This window comes from Rattus norvegicus, chromosome 14 (assembly GCF_021556685.1).
Source record: "Rattus norvegicus strain SHRSP/BbbUtx chromosome 14, alternate assembly SHRSP_T2T, whole genome shotgun sequence".
Lineage (NCBI taxonomy): Eukaryota > Metazoa > Chordata > Mammalia > Rodentia > Muridae > Rattus > Rattus norvegicus.
Genome location: NC_141547.1, coordinates 69,757,399 through 69,775,582, shown reverse-complemented (window position 1 = coordinate 69,775,582; position 18,184 = coordinate 69,757,399). Strand labels below are relative to the sequence as shown.

At 35.3% G+C, this 18,184-nt stretch overlaps 1 protein-coding gene across 17 annotated transcripts in view; it reads right to left on the bottom strand.

Annotated features, from left to right (window-relative positions):
• Positions 1-18,184, bottom strand: part of Lcorl (ligand dependent nuclear receptor corepressor-like) — a 136,193-nt gene that overhangs the window by 76,211 nt on the left and 41,798 nt on the right. For 11 of the 17 annotated variants that reach the window (XM_087584061.1, XM_087584074.1, NM_001432820.1 and 8 more), the window contains exons 3-4: positions 7,285-7,364; positions 6,228-6,357 (exon numbers count right to left, since the gene is read on the bottom strand). In XM_087584061.1, the coding sequence (XP_087440187.1) occupies positions 6,228-6,357; positions 7,285-7,364 (210 nt within the window). The remainder of the gene's footprint in view (positions 1-6,227; positions 6,358-7,284; positions 7,365-18,184) is intronic. The other 6 variants (XM_087584063.1, XM_087584064.1, XM_087584070.1 and 3 more) reach the window with 1 other exon arrangement.

Below are 18,184 nucleotides of genomic sequence, written 5' to 3'. Positions count from 1 at the left end.
TAAAAACTATTTTTAAAAATTTCTTAAATATTCTACAAGTATTGTTATATTACTTAAATTCAACGCTTAAAATTTATTGTATATTATAAAACACATTTTCAAACGGTGGTGATTATACTCTACAGAAACCACTAGAGTTTATGTGAAATGTAAAGCTAATAAAAGATCAGTTAAATTATTTATCACTCATTCATGGTCCCTACCAAGTAGATTACAGCTGTGTAGAAGAGTGAATCAATTTCTACATGATATAGGTTTTAGTTATCATACCTTCTTTGCTCAGAAAGATACATACACTTCATGCTCCATTTTGTACAATGTAACGGTTTAGGAATCTAGCAAGTGTGGAAATAATAATAGGCCAAGCCTCTGAGGAGATAGAACATTTCTTTCTTCAAAGAAGATTTTAAATGTATCAGAAAAGAGAAGTGTGAAATGGTATGTATGTAACAGGATTTCAGTTGCCTTTAATTCTAGTACTAAGCAGTAAAACACAGGACAAAATTTTAAGTATAGTAATTATGCCTTTGTACCAAAAATAAAACTAGCATCAAATTTTTAAATAAATATTTTTATTGTTTTAAAAATCATTTCCATATAAAAACAAATGGTACTGAGTAGTTGTGACAAAGTCTGTTCCAAGAAGTATCAAGTAGGAAGTATCTTTTCAACAGAACTAGGTATATCAGTTGGCTATGCAAAGAACCCAACACACAAAGTCTAAAAACACACAAAGGTTTAAAAGTCTACCATTTCCTGGGAAACTGGAGAGAAAAAAATTCATTCACTTATATACCATAAGTCTATGATCTTAATATAAGGAAAGAATTAAAGAAAGCATAGCATCAATACTATACTATTTTCTGGTGCTATGCAGGAAAGGGATCTAATGGCATAGGAAAAGGGTGTAGGGGAATTGAAAAGGAGGAACTGAAACTCCCGTGTCACAGGTAGTGCCTCCTATATGTCATGTGGGCTGTACCCAACAAGATGTAAATAGGAATGTGAGCCTGAGAACACTCAGGAGGGGAGTCCGAAGAAATGACTCAATAGCTAAAAGTGCATGCTGCTCTCACAGTGGACCAGAGTGCCATTTTTTAGCATCCCTGCCAGGTAGCTTATGACACTTGTCAACTCCAGCTCCAGCTGCTTTAATGCCCTCTGCTGGCCTCTGTGGGCAACTACACACATTCTTAGAGACATATGCACCTACACATAAATAAAAATCAAACAGCTTAAAACAGGACTAGCAACTGATTTATTTTAATTAAAAATGAGTCCTGAAGCTACAGAATTAAGTTTTTGTATGGAAAAGGATGAAATTAAAAGGTGGTTGAAGTTCTAGCTTTAGGAGAGAAAATTTCAGGGATCCATTTGGAATAATAGGAGAAGCTGAGTCAAAAAGAGGACTCAGTGAAGGAAGGCATTTGCCACCAAGCCTGACCACCTTAATTTGATCCCAAGGTCCAAATGGTAGGAGTAAACTACTCCTGCAAGCTGTTCTCCTACTCCATACACAGGATAACACACGTGTACTGATAAAAAAACAGACACACAATAAGTTTATTTTTTTCTAACTAGGAAAATTTTCTTTACTCTAACTTGTTCATTCTCCATTTATTTACTGAATTCACCAGAGGAAAACAGTACAGAGAAAAAGGCAAACAAGGCTCAGTCAGTAAAGGGACTGGAAGGAAACCATTTCATGAATCTAAGGGAGGCCAAGTGTTATCAAGGGGGGGGGGGGGGGTGATTAACAAAGTCAAACACTTTCAGGTTGAAGCAGTCTGAGGTGGTGTCCTTGGCTCCGGAAATTAAAGAGTTCACAGTAGGGGACGTAGCTTAGAGTACACTGCTTGCCTCATATGCTCAAGGCACTTGTTTAGTCTCCATCACTATGCAAAAATAAAGTCTCAGAACAGGAGAAGGAAAGAAACGGGCAGAGTGGGCATCTTAGGACTGGTTTTAAGGTTACTTTTGTACTGTGTAATATCTAAGGTCTCGTATTTTTATCTCCCTATCTTACTTTACTTTTCAGGGATTCCAAGTATACCTACACACACACACACACACACATACACACACACACACACACACACACACACACACACACACACTCACTCTCTCTCTCTCTCTATCTATCTGATGATAAAAGTGTGCCTATAGATATGATGAAAATAAGATTAAAAATATTTTCATGAACAAAACTAAATGTGAATAGTAGTGTGTGGATTATTTTATTGTAGTTGTTTCTTGAAAGTAAAAGTGCAACCCACATAAAGGAAACTCAAAATATGACACAATGATATCATAAATAAATAAACACCATGGAAAGGAAAATTTATGGCCTAAATGAGTCATGCCAATTTAGAGTAACATAAAGATGCTTAAATTTAAATAAAAGCGGGATTGGGGGTTTGGCTCAGTGGTAGAGCGAGCGCAAGGCCCTGGGTTCGGTCCCCAGCTCCAAAAAATAAAAAAAATAAAAAAAAAAATAAAAGCAATATAAGCATATAAATAACTAAATTCCTAAGAAATCATATATTCTGTATCAGCCGTAATCTGTCTATACTGAACTCAAAGACATGGAAAGACTGACATGTAAAATGTGGCTATTATTAAGTTTAAGGGGAATGTGTTCATTAGTAGAGCTTTCAAACAACCAATCAAATCCATCATTATATTTTTTTTTTGAGGGACCATATGACTTTCCAGAATAATAGTTAGGTCATTGCTAGGGATGTATGGGATAAAAATAAAACAGGAAAAACAGTTTGATGAGAGATATTTTCATTTTATTATATTTCTACCAATATGATTCAGCTAACATGTACATATTTTGTCTAATTTAGGCAAGCTTAATACTTTATGTGATCAGAGAATGTGAACCTAAAATCTAAAATATAATTTAGTTTACATAAGATTTGACAAGGTCATTTGTAGCTATACGATTATGTTTATATACATAAAAAACCTGAATATATACATATATGTGTACATACATATATAGATATTATTTTAAAGTATAATCTAAAAAATAAAAAGTAAGAAAACAAAGAAAAATAAAACAAACAAACTGACTAAGGGTTAAGGACATAGCTCATTAGCAGACTACCAGCCTAGTATAGGTAGGGCCTTGGGTTTGTATCCTAGCACTACAAAAATCAAAATATAATGAAGCTATGGGTTGATATTCATAATATATATAGGTACTAAATACTTTACTTCTTTAAATAAAACAAATAAAGCACCAATACAACTAAATACCTAGAGAAATTTAGATAACTGAACATAATTTATTTTATTTTTTAAAGATTTATTTATTTATTTATTTATTTATTTATTTATTTATTTATTTATTTATTATATATGAGTACACTGTTGTTGTCTTCAGACACACCAGAAGATGGCATCAGATCCCATTACAGATGGTTGTGAACCACCATGTGGTTGCTGGGATTTGAACTCAGGACCTCTGGAAGAGCAGTCAATGCTCTTAACCACTGAGCCATCTCTCCAGCCCAATTTATTTTATTAATAACTCATTCATTTAAGAAATATTTTCTCAGAAGTTAGGGAGGAGGGAGAAAGACTAATACAGAAGGAGGAGGAGGTAAATGTGTCAGAAAAAAATCACAAGGAATCACAGATATGTAAGTTTATACACGATACTTGCATCTGTGTATAGATATACATACACAGTTTAGATGATCTTTTTCATCTGGACTCTCCATAAGTCACAGACTAACAACCCCTAACACCAGACATGAAAAGCCCCCTTTAGGTTGTTAGTCAGGGCTATCTAAGAAAATCCCAAAACACAGACTATTGCTATTGTCCATTGTTGCCTCCAAAAAGTTGACGTATGTCCATATTGTTGAGTACACCATGTACTTTGGACACAAGACCCAGCGGATCTGAGCTGGTTCTAACCTAAAAACCTGCCTGAGTACTAGCAGTCATGGTACCAGAATTAAAGGTCCCACTCTTTGCTTCTCTGCCTGGCTGCTGTGTTAGGAGCTGTGCCTCATTTTCCTATACAGAACTCTGAAAGCTCAAGTTGCTCAGCCTTCATGCCTTCCCTACCATGAAGGACTGAAATCTTTTGAAATAGTAAATCAAATAAGCCTTCCCTCTCAAGTATTTCTGTCACTGAAATGAGAAAAGTAACTGACACAGGCAGTAAAAGGCTTTAATGCTCAATCTTATTTGATGACATTATTAATCCAAGTATTCATAGTTTATATTTATCATTAACATAACCCAAAAAATTCTAAGTTAGAAATATAATAAATAAGTTCAAACAGAGTATTAAAATTTTACTTTACATTTCAATAAGATAATCAATATAAACTTGTTGCTCACAGTAAGTGGCAAAGTATCAATACTACCGCTGTCAATATTCAGAATATTTAAAAATGATCAAATTAGGGAAAATTTCAGAAAACAAAAGCTTTATCAACATCTTAGTTGCTAAAGACCCATGTATTTTGTGTCTTTAAAATCACATTTATTGTCTATTATCTCAAAGTATAGTTAATTATATTTTTTTAAAGTGACAATCTAATTAACTAACAAAGTCAATACCATTAAAAGGTATTATTTCCTTTCCTCATTTTGGTTAAATCATACTGGAGATTTCTAAAATGGTTCTATTGAAGAAAAAATACTAAAACAACAATAACAACAACAAAACCCTAGTAAATTCAGAAAATGGTGATATATTACACAAAGAAAGGAATTACCAAAGACAAGACCTGATAAAACAAAATTGCTATACTAATAAGACTCGTTTAAAATTTCCACAATTTTCAAAAGACCTTGAAGAAAACTAAGAAATTCCTAGACTAAGTGGTCACTAAATATCCAGCAACACTCACCCAACTATTGGTAGGAGACCTCTTGGAGACACAGATGCTTGAATCAGCTGAAATAGTACCAAGTTTTTTACTGAGTACTCTTTAAAAAAGCAATGGAGAACAGGCTAACTCCATACTATAAAAAAACTGAAAGTTATTCATATTGACAACTTACTACCAATATAAATGTCTCAAAGAAACAATAAGGAATAATTAATTCCAAAGTAGTTACACTGCATGTGTGTTAAGCTCTTGGTGATACAGGTCTAACAGTTAAGTATTGTAAACACACTGGCAGAATAACTCTTCTAAATCAGCATGGTGTAAATCGTATAAGAAAATAAGCTATTTTAACATTAGCTCCCTAAAAACTGTGAAGAAATATACTTTTTAAAGATAATCCAAATTCTCCAACACTATTTCAGTAACACATAGGGAAAGGGTTTTATTTTATTTTTAGCTACTTCATTTTTTTATATGTAGTTCTTTAGGTCTTTTAATTATGCTAGTGATTTTTATAATAAGGATTCTCATATTGAACACAAAGAATTTCAAAAAATTAATAACTAAATGAAAGATTCAAAACTTTTAATATTACTGTTTAATTTTTTTTAAATATGAAGTTATCAATTTAGCAGAAAATATATGCTAGACCCTAATTTTAAAGAGCAGTAGAACAGAATCAATCCCAGGCTAAGAAGAAGACAGAGTGCTTTCTCAATTTCTACAGGCTGAAGGGAAAGGCCAGCACACTCCACCCACACCCACACGCCCTGTCCTCCCAACCTCCATCTGCGGGTTAAGGACGACCCACAACCAGAGGCATGGTTAGGTACAAAAGCTGGAAGACCATGATCTTCCCAAGCAATTTAAATATAAAAACTCATTTTCCTTACAGATATGTAACAAATAGAAGAAAAGCGAAACAAGGTCCATTGTGGTTGAAAGACATCAGAAAGAGACAAATACAGACATTTTAATGTCAAGAATGCATACTCAAGCTGACAAATACTCAAACGGTGCCAGTTGGAAATGATGTAAGAGATACATTATAGGGATAGGCTCGCAATAAAACCTATCTATAACTTCTTCCTTGTCCAACACTTTTTAAAGACGTAAAAACAGCAACAAAATAATGAACGTGAGAAGCACAAAAGTTTTTTGAGAGGTGTTCATGAAGGAGGAGTTTGAGAACAGGAGGGTGAAAATGAATGGCTAGCACTAGAGAGCGGATAATCTTATTGGCTCTAGTAAGACAAAGGAGGAAGTAGTTAATAATGAAGTAGGGACTGACATATTTAAAAAAATCCCGCATCAGAAATATTCTAAACACTGCAAAATTTAAATGACAAAGCATGCCAGTATTACCTTTCTTTCGAAAGAGTGCATTTAGGTAAGTTTCTGCTTGGCATTCAATCTTATCAGTGTGGGACTGGCCCTGAGATGATAGCTCTTCTGTTGGCGTTGACTGTGAAGAATCAAGAGATGGCATACAATCCTAAAATTATAAGAAAGTAACATACGTAATTACTTTCAGTTAAACCTGGGCTCCAATTAATATGTAAGATTGCTTTAATGTTCAGTTGCTCTGCCTGCCATAAAATCTCATATTGTACCAAAAGAATATAAAATCTGTGATAGAATTCAGGGGAAAAAATGTACTTCTAATAGAGTACCAAAATAACCTTATTCCTTACCAAACTTTTGGTAAAATGTGTGTGTGGGGGGGGTTGGGAGTGAGTGTGGGCAGGCACTGCTGGAAAGTTTGCTATGCATGCAGTGAAGTTTAGAAAAGCAGTGAAGTTTAGAAAAGCAGAGGAGCTTACGATTTTCACATTCCTCTCAGCTCTGCTCACCATAACAGATAAGGAATCAGGATTTCTTACCACAAAAGAAGTGCTGGTTACACACATCTATGTCCTTTAAGACAGTAGGCACATATTTCATCATTAACACAGGAAATATTTCTGATAGCCAAAGACTTTAAAAGTACTAAGAGGGTTATAAACATATAGATAGTAACATATTATCCCCTTGCTACAAACTGCTAAGAAACAAGACTTCAGAGTGTTCTTATATAAGCTAGGTCTCCATGCTCACCCTTGAACACATAAATACCAACCTGACCTTAAGGTAGAGCTCATGAATCAGAAAGTAGTAAGAAACAAATATGGAAGAAAACCAAACCAAACCAAAAACAAACAAACAAATAAAAAGGAAAGACAGAAGAGAAGAAAAAGAAAAAAAATGAGTTTGTTTTTAAAATTAAACTAAATGTTGGACATATTTTTTTCATTCAACAAAATGAAGTACTTAAATTTTCACTGAGTCACAAATTATCAGAACAACTTAAGTTAAAAAAAAAAAGAACTGTGTTACAATTGTGTGATTATTTTAAAAATAACTTCATGGCACTAAAACTTACACTGACTGCTTCTCTCTGTAGGTTACAAAATGAACATTTTTCATCCATAGACCAGTCAGTCAGCTCTTCTGGTTCACAGTCTTTAAAAGAAGGAAAATATTCATTAAATATACTAACTTTATTAAAACCAGCAAAATCACCATCTTCCACAGCAATGGCAAAGAAAAAAAATGAAAAAACAAAAATAAAACCTAACTAGTAACAATTATGGGAGAGAGTCTACCTTTCAAATTAACCTCCTGATAGTTAGAAGAAGAAGAAAAAAAACAGAATAGGCCATACGGAGACAAAATACCAAGAATAAAGAGCTGGTTATAGATTACTAATTTTTCAACAATATAGTTTTAAGTATCATCTAATCACTTCAAAGACTTAATGATTACTATTTATTAATTTCTTTTTTATTTTCATTATGACAGTGGGACCAAAGAGGTAGATATAAGAAAAGAAAGGAATAAATTTTGCACAATATGAAAGAAAATATAATACAGAGAAACCAAAGAAAAGACCAAAGGTGTTGAGAATACCCAGACTTGGGAAAATAGAATTATGTCTACAAAAACAAGGAGCAATCCAATTTGTAGATCAAAAATAAGGTCAGTCTTTTTCATTTCCAAAAGCCTGGTTACAAAAGAAAAAGACAGAGTAAACACATAGGGTATGTCATCCAATGCAAACCATGTACAGACTAGTGCTGCTCTCAGCCTTAGTCAGGGAAATTCATGTTTACAGTGTGGACAGTTAATACAGAGACTCATAATTGGGCAAAAAGTGCTGAGAACAAATGGCTGTTAAGTGCTCAACCCTATGGGACATCTCTATCATATTTTACACTCTAAGACTCAGGAAACATCTTGGAAGAAGAAACAGGATTTAAGATCTGGAGCATGGAGAGAAATGTTGTCTTCTGGACCTGATAGAGCTATTGGGTCTATCAACTCAAAAGCAGTGGTTACCTGCAGAAGACAGGACCTATCGATATTCCATCATAAATGCAGAGTGGGCTTTAGGCCCTATTCTTCCATGAAGAGTTAAAGAGTTAATGTGGGTGCTGGCTGAGGGGAAGTCCTTTCCACAGTAACATAGTCACTGGTTAAGTTATCTTTGCTCAAATAAATAACTCAAGACTTGGGCAGACGAGAGGGATTGAGGATAATATGGGCAGGAGTAATATAATCAAGACACATTATATACATCTATGCTATATTATGGAACATGTTTAAATGAAACATTTAAAATGGATTATGTTTTTGTTGTTGTTGTTTTGTTGTTTTTTAATGCTACTCCTTACAATCTAATAATTCTAATGTATTGAAAAAGTTCTGGAACACTTATCTGCTAAGGACATGATAAGAAGGTATGGTGACACTGTCATTTACATTTAGTAGATGGAATAAATTTTAAAATCATTGATAACAACAGAATGTCCTTCAAATTTTTTTCTCTAAATAAATCTGCATGAAGAACTTTGCATGCTAAGCCTTTACTATCTTAGGCAGCTATACAATAGCTAATTGGAAAACCATCAGTATGTACAGAAATTCTTTTAAAAGGCTCAACAGAGATAAGGCTGTATCTCTTCTACGTTACACAACTGTATGCTAGCATACCTATTTTAATGTGCTGTTCCTGGTAGGATAATGAACAATTACACTGATTAGGGCCACTCTTAGGGCTCTCTTCTACATTAATCCAAACACAGAGTGGAAGATCATAAAAAATGTATAGAAAGACCTTGTCAGTAGCACAAAAATAGTATTAATACTTACATACTTTTGCAAAGAGCAGTAACTAGGAACATAAGACCCAGTACACAGTAATGTAAAGATATCTGAAGACTGGAGATCTGGACTGGAAACACATTTAATAGCTGTGACTTTTCAGGACACAGAGCTTTGTTTCAGTCAGCTTATGAATGTAATGTGGATTATATTACCTAATTTACAGATAGACAAAAAATTATAAAACCTAACACCATACAACACAGGATTACCAAATGCTGTTTTTTCTAAATTTCCGTACCATCAAACACGTATTTGATGTTATTTTGTAGATTAAATGCCTGCTTAAGAACGCATGCTTACTTTTCTACAGACAACTTCACATATAAAAACTGTAAATAATTTAACAATTAAAAACAATTCTTTCCTGGGCTTGGGAGATGGCTCATAGGGTCAAGACACGTCTCACAACTCAGGTTTGATCTCCAGAAACCACATTTAAAAAGTCATTGTGGTGGTATGAACTTATCACTCCTATAGTGAGAAGAGAGAGACAGAATCACTTGGAAGCTTGTGGCCAGCTACCCTGAAGTATAAAGTGCAGCAGTACAAACGAGGGACTGCACCCTCAAAAAGGTAATGAACACACACATGCATGCACGCACGCACGCACGCACGCACGCATGCACGCACACACATACACACTAACTTGGGAAAAAATTGAGTCCTTTTAGAACTTTAGTTGTTTTGATCCTGGAATAAAGATGTATACATCATTCATTGCCGAGGCTTTGAAAGAAAAGGAATAATCCAACCCCATTTGAAACAGGATCATGTTCTATAGGGTCTGGGTGGCTTGGAATTCACTATCTAGACCAGGATAGCTTTGAATTTGTAGAGATCCTTCTCTCTTCCCACTGCCAGTATTACAGCTCAGCACCGTACCCAGGGCTCCCCACAGTTACCCTGACATCTCACTGTCTACCACAGGAACTTAATGCAAGTGTAACCCTAGGACTTGCATATACAGACTATTGTGCAGTTTCCTTAGATCACCCCTAAGTAGTCACAGATTTCAGAGCTACTTACTTATGTAGGATTAGTGCTGCAATATATGACTTACGTCAAAGAGAACAGTTTTGAAAAGTCAAGGAATCCTGATTTTTATCATGGCTTCATGAGAAAAACATAACATTGGGATTTTTGAAAAATGGCTAAAAGATTTAAGATTAAACAAACAACCCCCCCCCCAAAAAAAGAAAGAAAACCCAAAGAATGGTTGTAAGGGGTACAGAGGGATGTTTCAGTGGTTAAAAGCACTGGCTGTACTACCAAGGGTCTTACCTACTCCAAACCCAGCACCCACATGGTGGCTCACAACTATCTATGACTCCAGCTCTAGGGATCTGATGAGTTCTTCTAGCCATCTGTGAACATGGTACACAAACATGAATGCAGGCAAAACACATATAGGTGGTTTTTATGCATAAAAATGTTAAAAATTCAAAAATATATGAATTTAATGAGTTTCGACTTCAATTTACAATTACCAATTGTAAAATAAAAACTAGGGTTCAAAAGATTTAAATAATGTACCTTTATTAAAATAGGTATCATAGCATACAGTTATAATTCTAGTACTCAGGAGGCAGAGGCAGGCTTAATTCACATAGGGAATTCTATTAAGACTCCACCAAAAATAACAAAACGTAAATATGCTTATAAATAAAAGTCAATAAAAATCGATTGTAAAAGCTGATATAGATACAGGGACATTCTACATACTAGCTGTGGCCTAAGCATTTTTCCAGGCTTCAGTCTCTTCTTGGGAACTTGAAGAGATTAATACTTGTATCTTAAGGCTGTATGATAAGTTAATATAAAAACATACATGTAATTTTAAAAGGCACAACTTTCATTTACTTTGAATACTTTATTCTTTTTAGTATAGTTTATTCACAGACTATTAATTTATAGTTCCCAAAGACAAATTTCAGTGAAAAATAAAGCCCTAGATTTTATTTTGTTTTGCTCATTGAATGGGTTTTAAGCTTACTGACTTTAGAGACGTATACTGAACAATGACAATGCAGCTACAAAATAACATTAGGGCTGCAGCTGCAGCTCAGTGAATGGATCTGAACCCTGTAAAACACACACACACACACACACACACACACACACACACACACACACACACACACACACAGAGGGGGGGGTTCATGCAAGTACACAAATACACAAGCACATACAATTTTATATACTTATACCAATTTTTATTATGAAACATTTTAGTAGCTACACAAAAAAATGAGACTCCCTGATGTGTCTGAGGTTTTTTTTTTCTGCCTTTCAGGAGGGGGGTGTCTGGTTTTGTGGGTTGTTTTTTTTTTTTTCCAGAGAAAGATTATGAAGTTGAGAGGGAATCTGGGAGAAGTTGGGAAAGGGAAAAGAATATGACCACAGTACAATATATAAAAAATTGAAGAACTAAAGTATGAAGGGAAAATATTTCATCTACAAACTACAATATCAAAAGAATGTTTGCAACATTTGCTATATATTCTCCCAGTTTGTAGTATAGACCTTTCTAAAAAATAACATCAATTGATACTTTGAAAAGAAAATACAAGCCATAAATCTCTAGGTAGGCTAATTAGGAAAAAAAGGGTGGAAAATCACTTATCAGAACAGATGGGTTAGTCATTTCTGAAATTAGAGACGTTAGAAGAATAAAGGAATGTTACAAATAACATTATGTCCAGAAATGTGATAACTTAGGGGAAATGATCAACTCCTCTAACAGCAAGGAAACCAAAGCTCGGGCAAGAACAACAGATAACCTTAGAGTGGCTGGAGCTATTAAAAATAGATCAAGAAGAATACATCTGCCAAACAGAAACACCAGCCCATATGGTTCTCTACCAACCACTCTAGAAAACCGAAACAAAATAAATTCTTCCTAATTCTGGTTCTATCACTATCCAAATACTAAAATCAATCCAAAGACATCCCACTTAGAAGATAAAAAGATTCAAATATGTGACTAGATGGCCAATATCAAGTCTCATTAGGGATCTACACATTGAGAAAACAAGATATCAGTACAGATCTATTAGAATGGAAAAAACCCAAATGCAGCTATCAAAAGCTAGCTAGAAAGAACTAGAAACAGTAAGGGGACAGCAAGGTCATTCGCTGCTGGCGGGAATTTGAAGTGGACTAGCCACTTTTGAAAACAGTCTAGCAGTTTCTAAAATACACATAGTTTTCCCAATGATCTACCAATGATGCTGATAGTTACTCATGATAATTAAAGAAAGTTGAAAACTTACGTCTACCCCCAATCTTGTAGATATTTAGAGAAGTCTTATGTAAAATTGACAAATTTCAAAGTGATCAGAATATGCTTCAGTAAGTAAACAGATAAGTAAACACAAGGCAGATTCACACTAGGCAAAAATATTAAGAAACACATAAAATACTACTAAGCCACAAAAAGACAGATCCACAAATGCATACTGCTAACTACATACAAACCCATTCTGACTATGTGACATTGTAGGAAAAGTCAAACCTGAGAGACAGTTAAAATATAGACTGCTTCCCACAAGTGGGAGAGAAGGAAGGAAAAGGAAAGGTTGAGTAGAGGAGACGGATAGACAGTGGCAGAACTGTGTAGTGTAATGGTAATGATAGCATGCATGAACCTAATATGTGTAACAAATTAATTTCTAAAGGAATATAATATATATGCAAATATGTATACACAACAGGTGAGGCTACAAGTCCCAACTTGGCAGAGAATAATGAAGTTTAATGCTAATTTCAAATATGACTGTGAAAGGGAAGCTGTTTAGAAATGAAGGTTGAAGAATACACCACAGTTTTTATTTCAAAGTTCAAAGACCCCGAGGACCTTAAAACATCAGATGATAATACATCTAGTATCAACAGTCAGTGCTTTCAAAGCTAGATAGGAAACAGTGGAATACTCTCTGTATACCTGTGTTAAGACCCATCCCCATCCAAGGATATCTTAAAAATATATGAAGACGTGACATAAAATGAGAATAAGTTTGAAAACAAAAATAAAATTTCCTTTATGGTTCTCAAATTCTATAAATTAGATGTAAGGTTCATCTAATAAAAACTAGACTAGACAATATGATCAATGGCAATAAAAAATTCAAAATGTTTTTAATTTACTTGGCCACTAATTTGTCTCTCTAATTCAGAGTCTTTGCAAGAATACTACAAAATAACCCCTTAAAAACATTTTTGCACTTTAAATTATATATTTTCAGTAGGGAAAATATATAAAATCACTCATAATCCACACTTCAAAAAATAATTACCATTTTGCTATCTCTTCTTCCTAGTACATTTTTCAATAAAAATAGACATACTTTTAATACCTTATTGTTGAAAATTCAACACACTTTGGTTTTAAGACATACAGAAATCAAGTAAGAATTGACCCAAAAATTACCTCCGTGCTGGAAAGTGCTAAAAGGGTCACTGGGAGAGAGAAGCCATCAATGGTTAGTATCAGCAAACTTTGCCAGCTACGATACTGACTTACCAGGCAAGATATGTCCACTGATTCAGAACTGGCACAAATGTTGTTTGGGTAACACTAATAAACTCTTTCAGGAATGCTGTACTGATACACAGGGTCCCCTAAAGTATACTAACTTAACCTTGATTAAACACAAATTTTTATCATTAAAAATAAGTTTTTACATTTTGATAATAAATTTTTTACTTAGAATAATTCATAACAAAATATGATGTTGATTCCTTAAACACTTACTAGCATGCTGTAATAGCTGAATATAATCTAGTCCAGAAATAAAAGAGGCACTCAATTTCCAAAAATCATACAGGTGGAAGGTAGTGGGACTTCCTGGATATAAGCAAAGTATAATGCATGGTATAATGCATAAAAATGACAAGATAAAAGACAGGATGTTATATGTTAACTTAAAAGGAAGTCAGCTGGGGAGGTGGCTCACTAAATAAAGCATATGTTACACAAAACATGAGGAGCTGAGCCTGAATCTTCAGAAGCTACAGAAAGTTGCATGTCTGTAATTTCAGTATTCCTACAGTAAAATGGGAGGCAGACAAAAGAATCCTTTGAAGCTCATGGTCCAGCTACCTTAGCTAACGCAGCAACAAACAACAAAGAGATCCAGTCTCAAAAGAGGTGAAAGAGAGGACTTTTACCTCAAATTATCCTCACCTCCCCATGTATACAGTGGCATATGTGATTTACTCCCAGGTACCCTTACACAGACACATGGAAATAATTAAAAGAAACATTAAGGGAACCTTACAAATTATAATTTTTGGCATATGTGAGAAGAAGCCTATCAGGTTAAATTTAAGATAGTAATGTTACAATGGTATAAACAATTAGGGTATCCTTTGGACAGAGGTATTGAAATAAAAATCAAACACACTTAGTAAATGTATTACCAGGAACCTGCAGGCCATTCCTGCCAGAGAAGGGAGGAGAATAACTCCAGATCTTCACCTGTCCCTCTAGTTTTCCAAATCCAACCCCTGAGTCTCATAGGGGATCAGCTCTGTAGATCACTGGCTGCACCGCCCCCATCTCCATTGGAACATACAGACCTTCCAATCCTAGCTTCTCTCCCTCTACTCTTTGCTTTATCCAGGCCCCTAAGTCCTGGAGGCATTTCCTAGGATTCCCCAAGCCACTCTAGTTAGGGGGTAGACAGGTTAATTACAGACCTTCACCTTTCTCTCTGCTCTCCCAAATCCAATCCTGGTGTAATGCCCAATTCTGCAGCATATCACCTGCTATAGCACCCCCTTCCTCTTTGTTCCCATGTGGAGCACACAGATCTTTCCCTCCAAACTTGTTTTGCTCCACTCATTGCTTATCCTAGACACAACTCTGACAAGCATTCATTGGGAACCCACTTTGGCCATGAAGCATGAAGCTAACTGAAGATCTTTGCCTCTCGCTCCACTCTTCTAAATCCAATCCCCTAGTCTCATTCCCAGCTCTCCAACAGACCTTGTTATTCTCTGACCCCATTCCCACAGACAAGCAGCTCCTACTGGAATGTTCTGCTTTCCTACCTGTGATGGACTCACTCAGTCTTGCCCTTCCGAGTCCATCCCAGTTCCCAGTGTGAGAAACACTTTTTACCTGGAACCTGCAGTGGTCACATATATCAGGATTATAGAAGAATTTTTTAACAGGCCACACACAACCACCACAATCTCCTAAAATTCAGAGAGGGGCAACAGAAACCAACGGACTAAACAGCCATTCAAAAAAAAAAATGAAAAAAGAAACCAGAGTGCACCATATATAGAATTATTATTTTGCCAAACGCAGATGCCTAGGCTCTAATGTAAAAACATAACCAATAACAGCTATGCAATATCTCTTACTAGAGTCCAGCAACCCTAGCACAACAGGCCACTAAGTATTACAATATAGCTATAGCACAAGAAAAAGACTTTAAAATAGCATTAATGAATATGATAGAGGCTGTTAAAGAGGAAATGAATAAATCCCTGACAGAAATTTATGAAATCACAATGGAAGGAAATGAATAAAACAGCTCAAAAAGTGAAATTGGAAATCAAATTTACTAAAAAAACAAAACAAAACAATACACCTCAAATGAACCAAACTGAGAGAGATTTAGGGATTTAAACAGCAATCTCGAAGGGAAGCCTCATCAACAGAATATAAGAGACGGAAGAGAGAATCTCAGGCATTGAAAACACAATAGAAGAAATAGGTATCTCTGTTAAGAAAACGTTTAATCTTAAAATCTCTTGGTATAAAACACTAATGAAATCTGGGACACTATAAAATCTAATAATAGGAATACACAAAGGCTGAGAAAGTAAGACACTCCATGTTAAAACCAAATTTAAGCAATATCCATCTACAAATCCAGTCCTGCAGAAGGCACTAGAAGGAAAACTCCAACCTAAAGAAGATATCCACACCCAAGGAAACACACAGAGTAAATAACCAACCTAAAGAAGATAACCACACCCAAGGAAACACACGGAGTAAATAACCAACCTAAAGAAGATAACCACACCCAAGGAAACACAAGGAATAAATAATCCCAGAACAAATCAGAAGGGGAAATGTGAGCGCACACAGGAACACGCGTGCACGTATGCACGCACGCACGCACGCACGCACGCACGCACCCTCCACCAACCACCCCAACAACAAAATACCAGGAATTAATGAACGATGATTATTACTGACATCTCTAAATGCGAATAGTCTCAATTCCCCAATAAAAAGGTACAGGCTAACAAAATAGATTGGAAAACAGAATCTATCCTTCTGTTAGATCCAAGAAACACACCTAAACATCAAGGATAGACATCCCCTCAAAGTAAAATGGTTGAAAAAACATTCCAAGCATATAGACCTACGAAGCAAGCAGGTGCAGTCATTTTGATATCTGACAAAATAGACTTCAAGCCAAAACTAATCATAAGAGACAGGAAAGCGCACTATATACTAATCAGAGGAAAAATTCATGAGAGGACATTGCAATTTTTACTATCTGGGCACCGAACACAAGGACACTCATAAAAGAAATACTACTTCCACTTAAATTCCTCACTCACTGATAGTGGGAAATTTCAATATTACACTCTTGACAATATACAAGTCATCCAGACAAAATCTGAACAGAGATAATACCGGGTGAATTCAGGGTGGTATGGCCATGGCTTTACAGAGCAACTGATGGGAGAAGATATAGAAACCTACAGCTGAACATTAGACAAAAGATGGGGAATCCCATGAAAGAGGGGTAGGAATAACTGTAGAAGCCAGAGGGGTTTAAGAACACTAAGAGAACACAGTCCAGAGAATCATAAGGACACACTTTAAAAACCTGTAATCCACTGTGGTGTTTAAATATGCCTGGCCCGGGAAGCAGCACTATTAGAAGGTGTGGCCTTGTTGGAGTAAGTGTGTCATTGTGGGAGTAGGCTTAAAGACCCTAGCTGACTGGAAGTCAGTCTACTCCTGGCTTCCTTTACATGAAGATATAGAACTTTCAGCTCCCTTTGCACCAGGCCTGTCTGGATGCTGCCATGCCTACCTTGATGATACTGAACTGAACCTCTGAACCTGTAAGCCAGCTCCAATTAAATGTTGTTCTTATAAGAGTTGCCTTGGTCATGGTGTCTTGACATCCACCTTGGAAAATTTAAAAAGGATAATTTTCTTGATACATATGACTTAGCAAAGTTAAATCAAGATGATCAAAAAATTTAAACAGACCTATAGCCTCCAAGAGTAATAAAAGCAGAAACTAAAACTCTCCCAAACAAAACAAGTCCAAGGCCAGATGGTTTAAGTGTAGACTTCTACAAGACTTTCATAGAAGAGTTAATGTCAATACTCCTCAAAATTCCAAATTCTTTTTAAAAGAGCAGTTGACCTGATAGCCAAATCATACCAAAATATATGAGAGAGAGAGAGAGTGTGTGTGTGTGTGTGTGTGTGTGTGTGTGAGAGAGAGAGAGAGAGAGAGAGAGAGAGAGAGAGAGACTAAATTATAGACTAATTTCCCTTATGAACATAGATACAAAAATGCTCAATAAAATATTTGCAAGCTGAAACCAAAAATGTATCAAGGGATCAACCACCATACTCGAGGAGGCTTCATTCTAGAGAGTGAGGGATAGTTCACCATCCATATGAATAAATGTTATCTATCCACATAAGTAAACCAAAGACAAACATTACATGATCATCTCATTAGATCAAGGAAGCTCATTGGCAAAATTCAATACTCTTTTGTGATAAAAGTTCTGGAGAAAATGGGGATACAAGGGAAATACCTAGATTCAATAAAGGCAATTAACACCAAGCATTCAGAGAACATCAACTTAAATGGAAAGAAACTCAAAAGCAATTTTATTAAAATCATAAAAGAGGTAAGGTTGGAATGGTCTTCTATGCTCGATAGATCAGTAGGATTAATATAATAAAAGTAGATACCCTACCAAAAGCAATCTACAGATTAGTTGCAACCACAATCAAAATTCAAACAAAATTCTTCACAAATTTTGATAGGACAAGTTCAGTTTTCTATGGAAACACACATCCACATACACACACATACACACACCAAAAACATAAA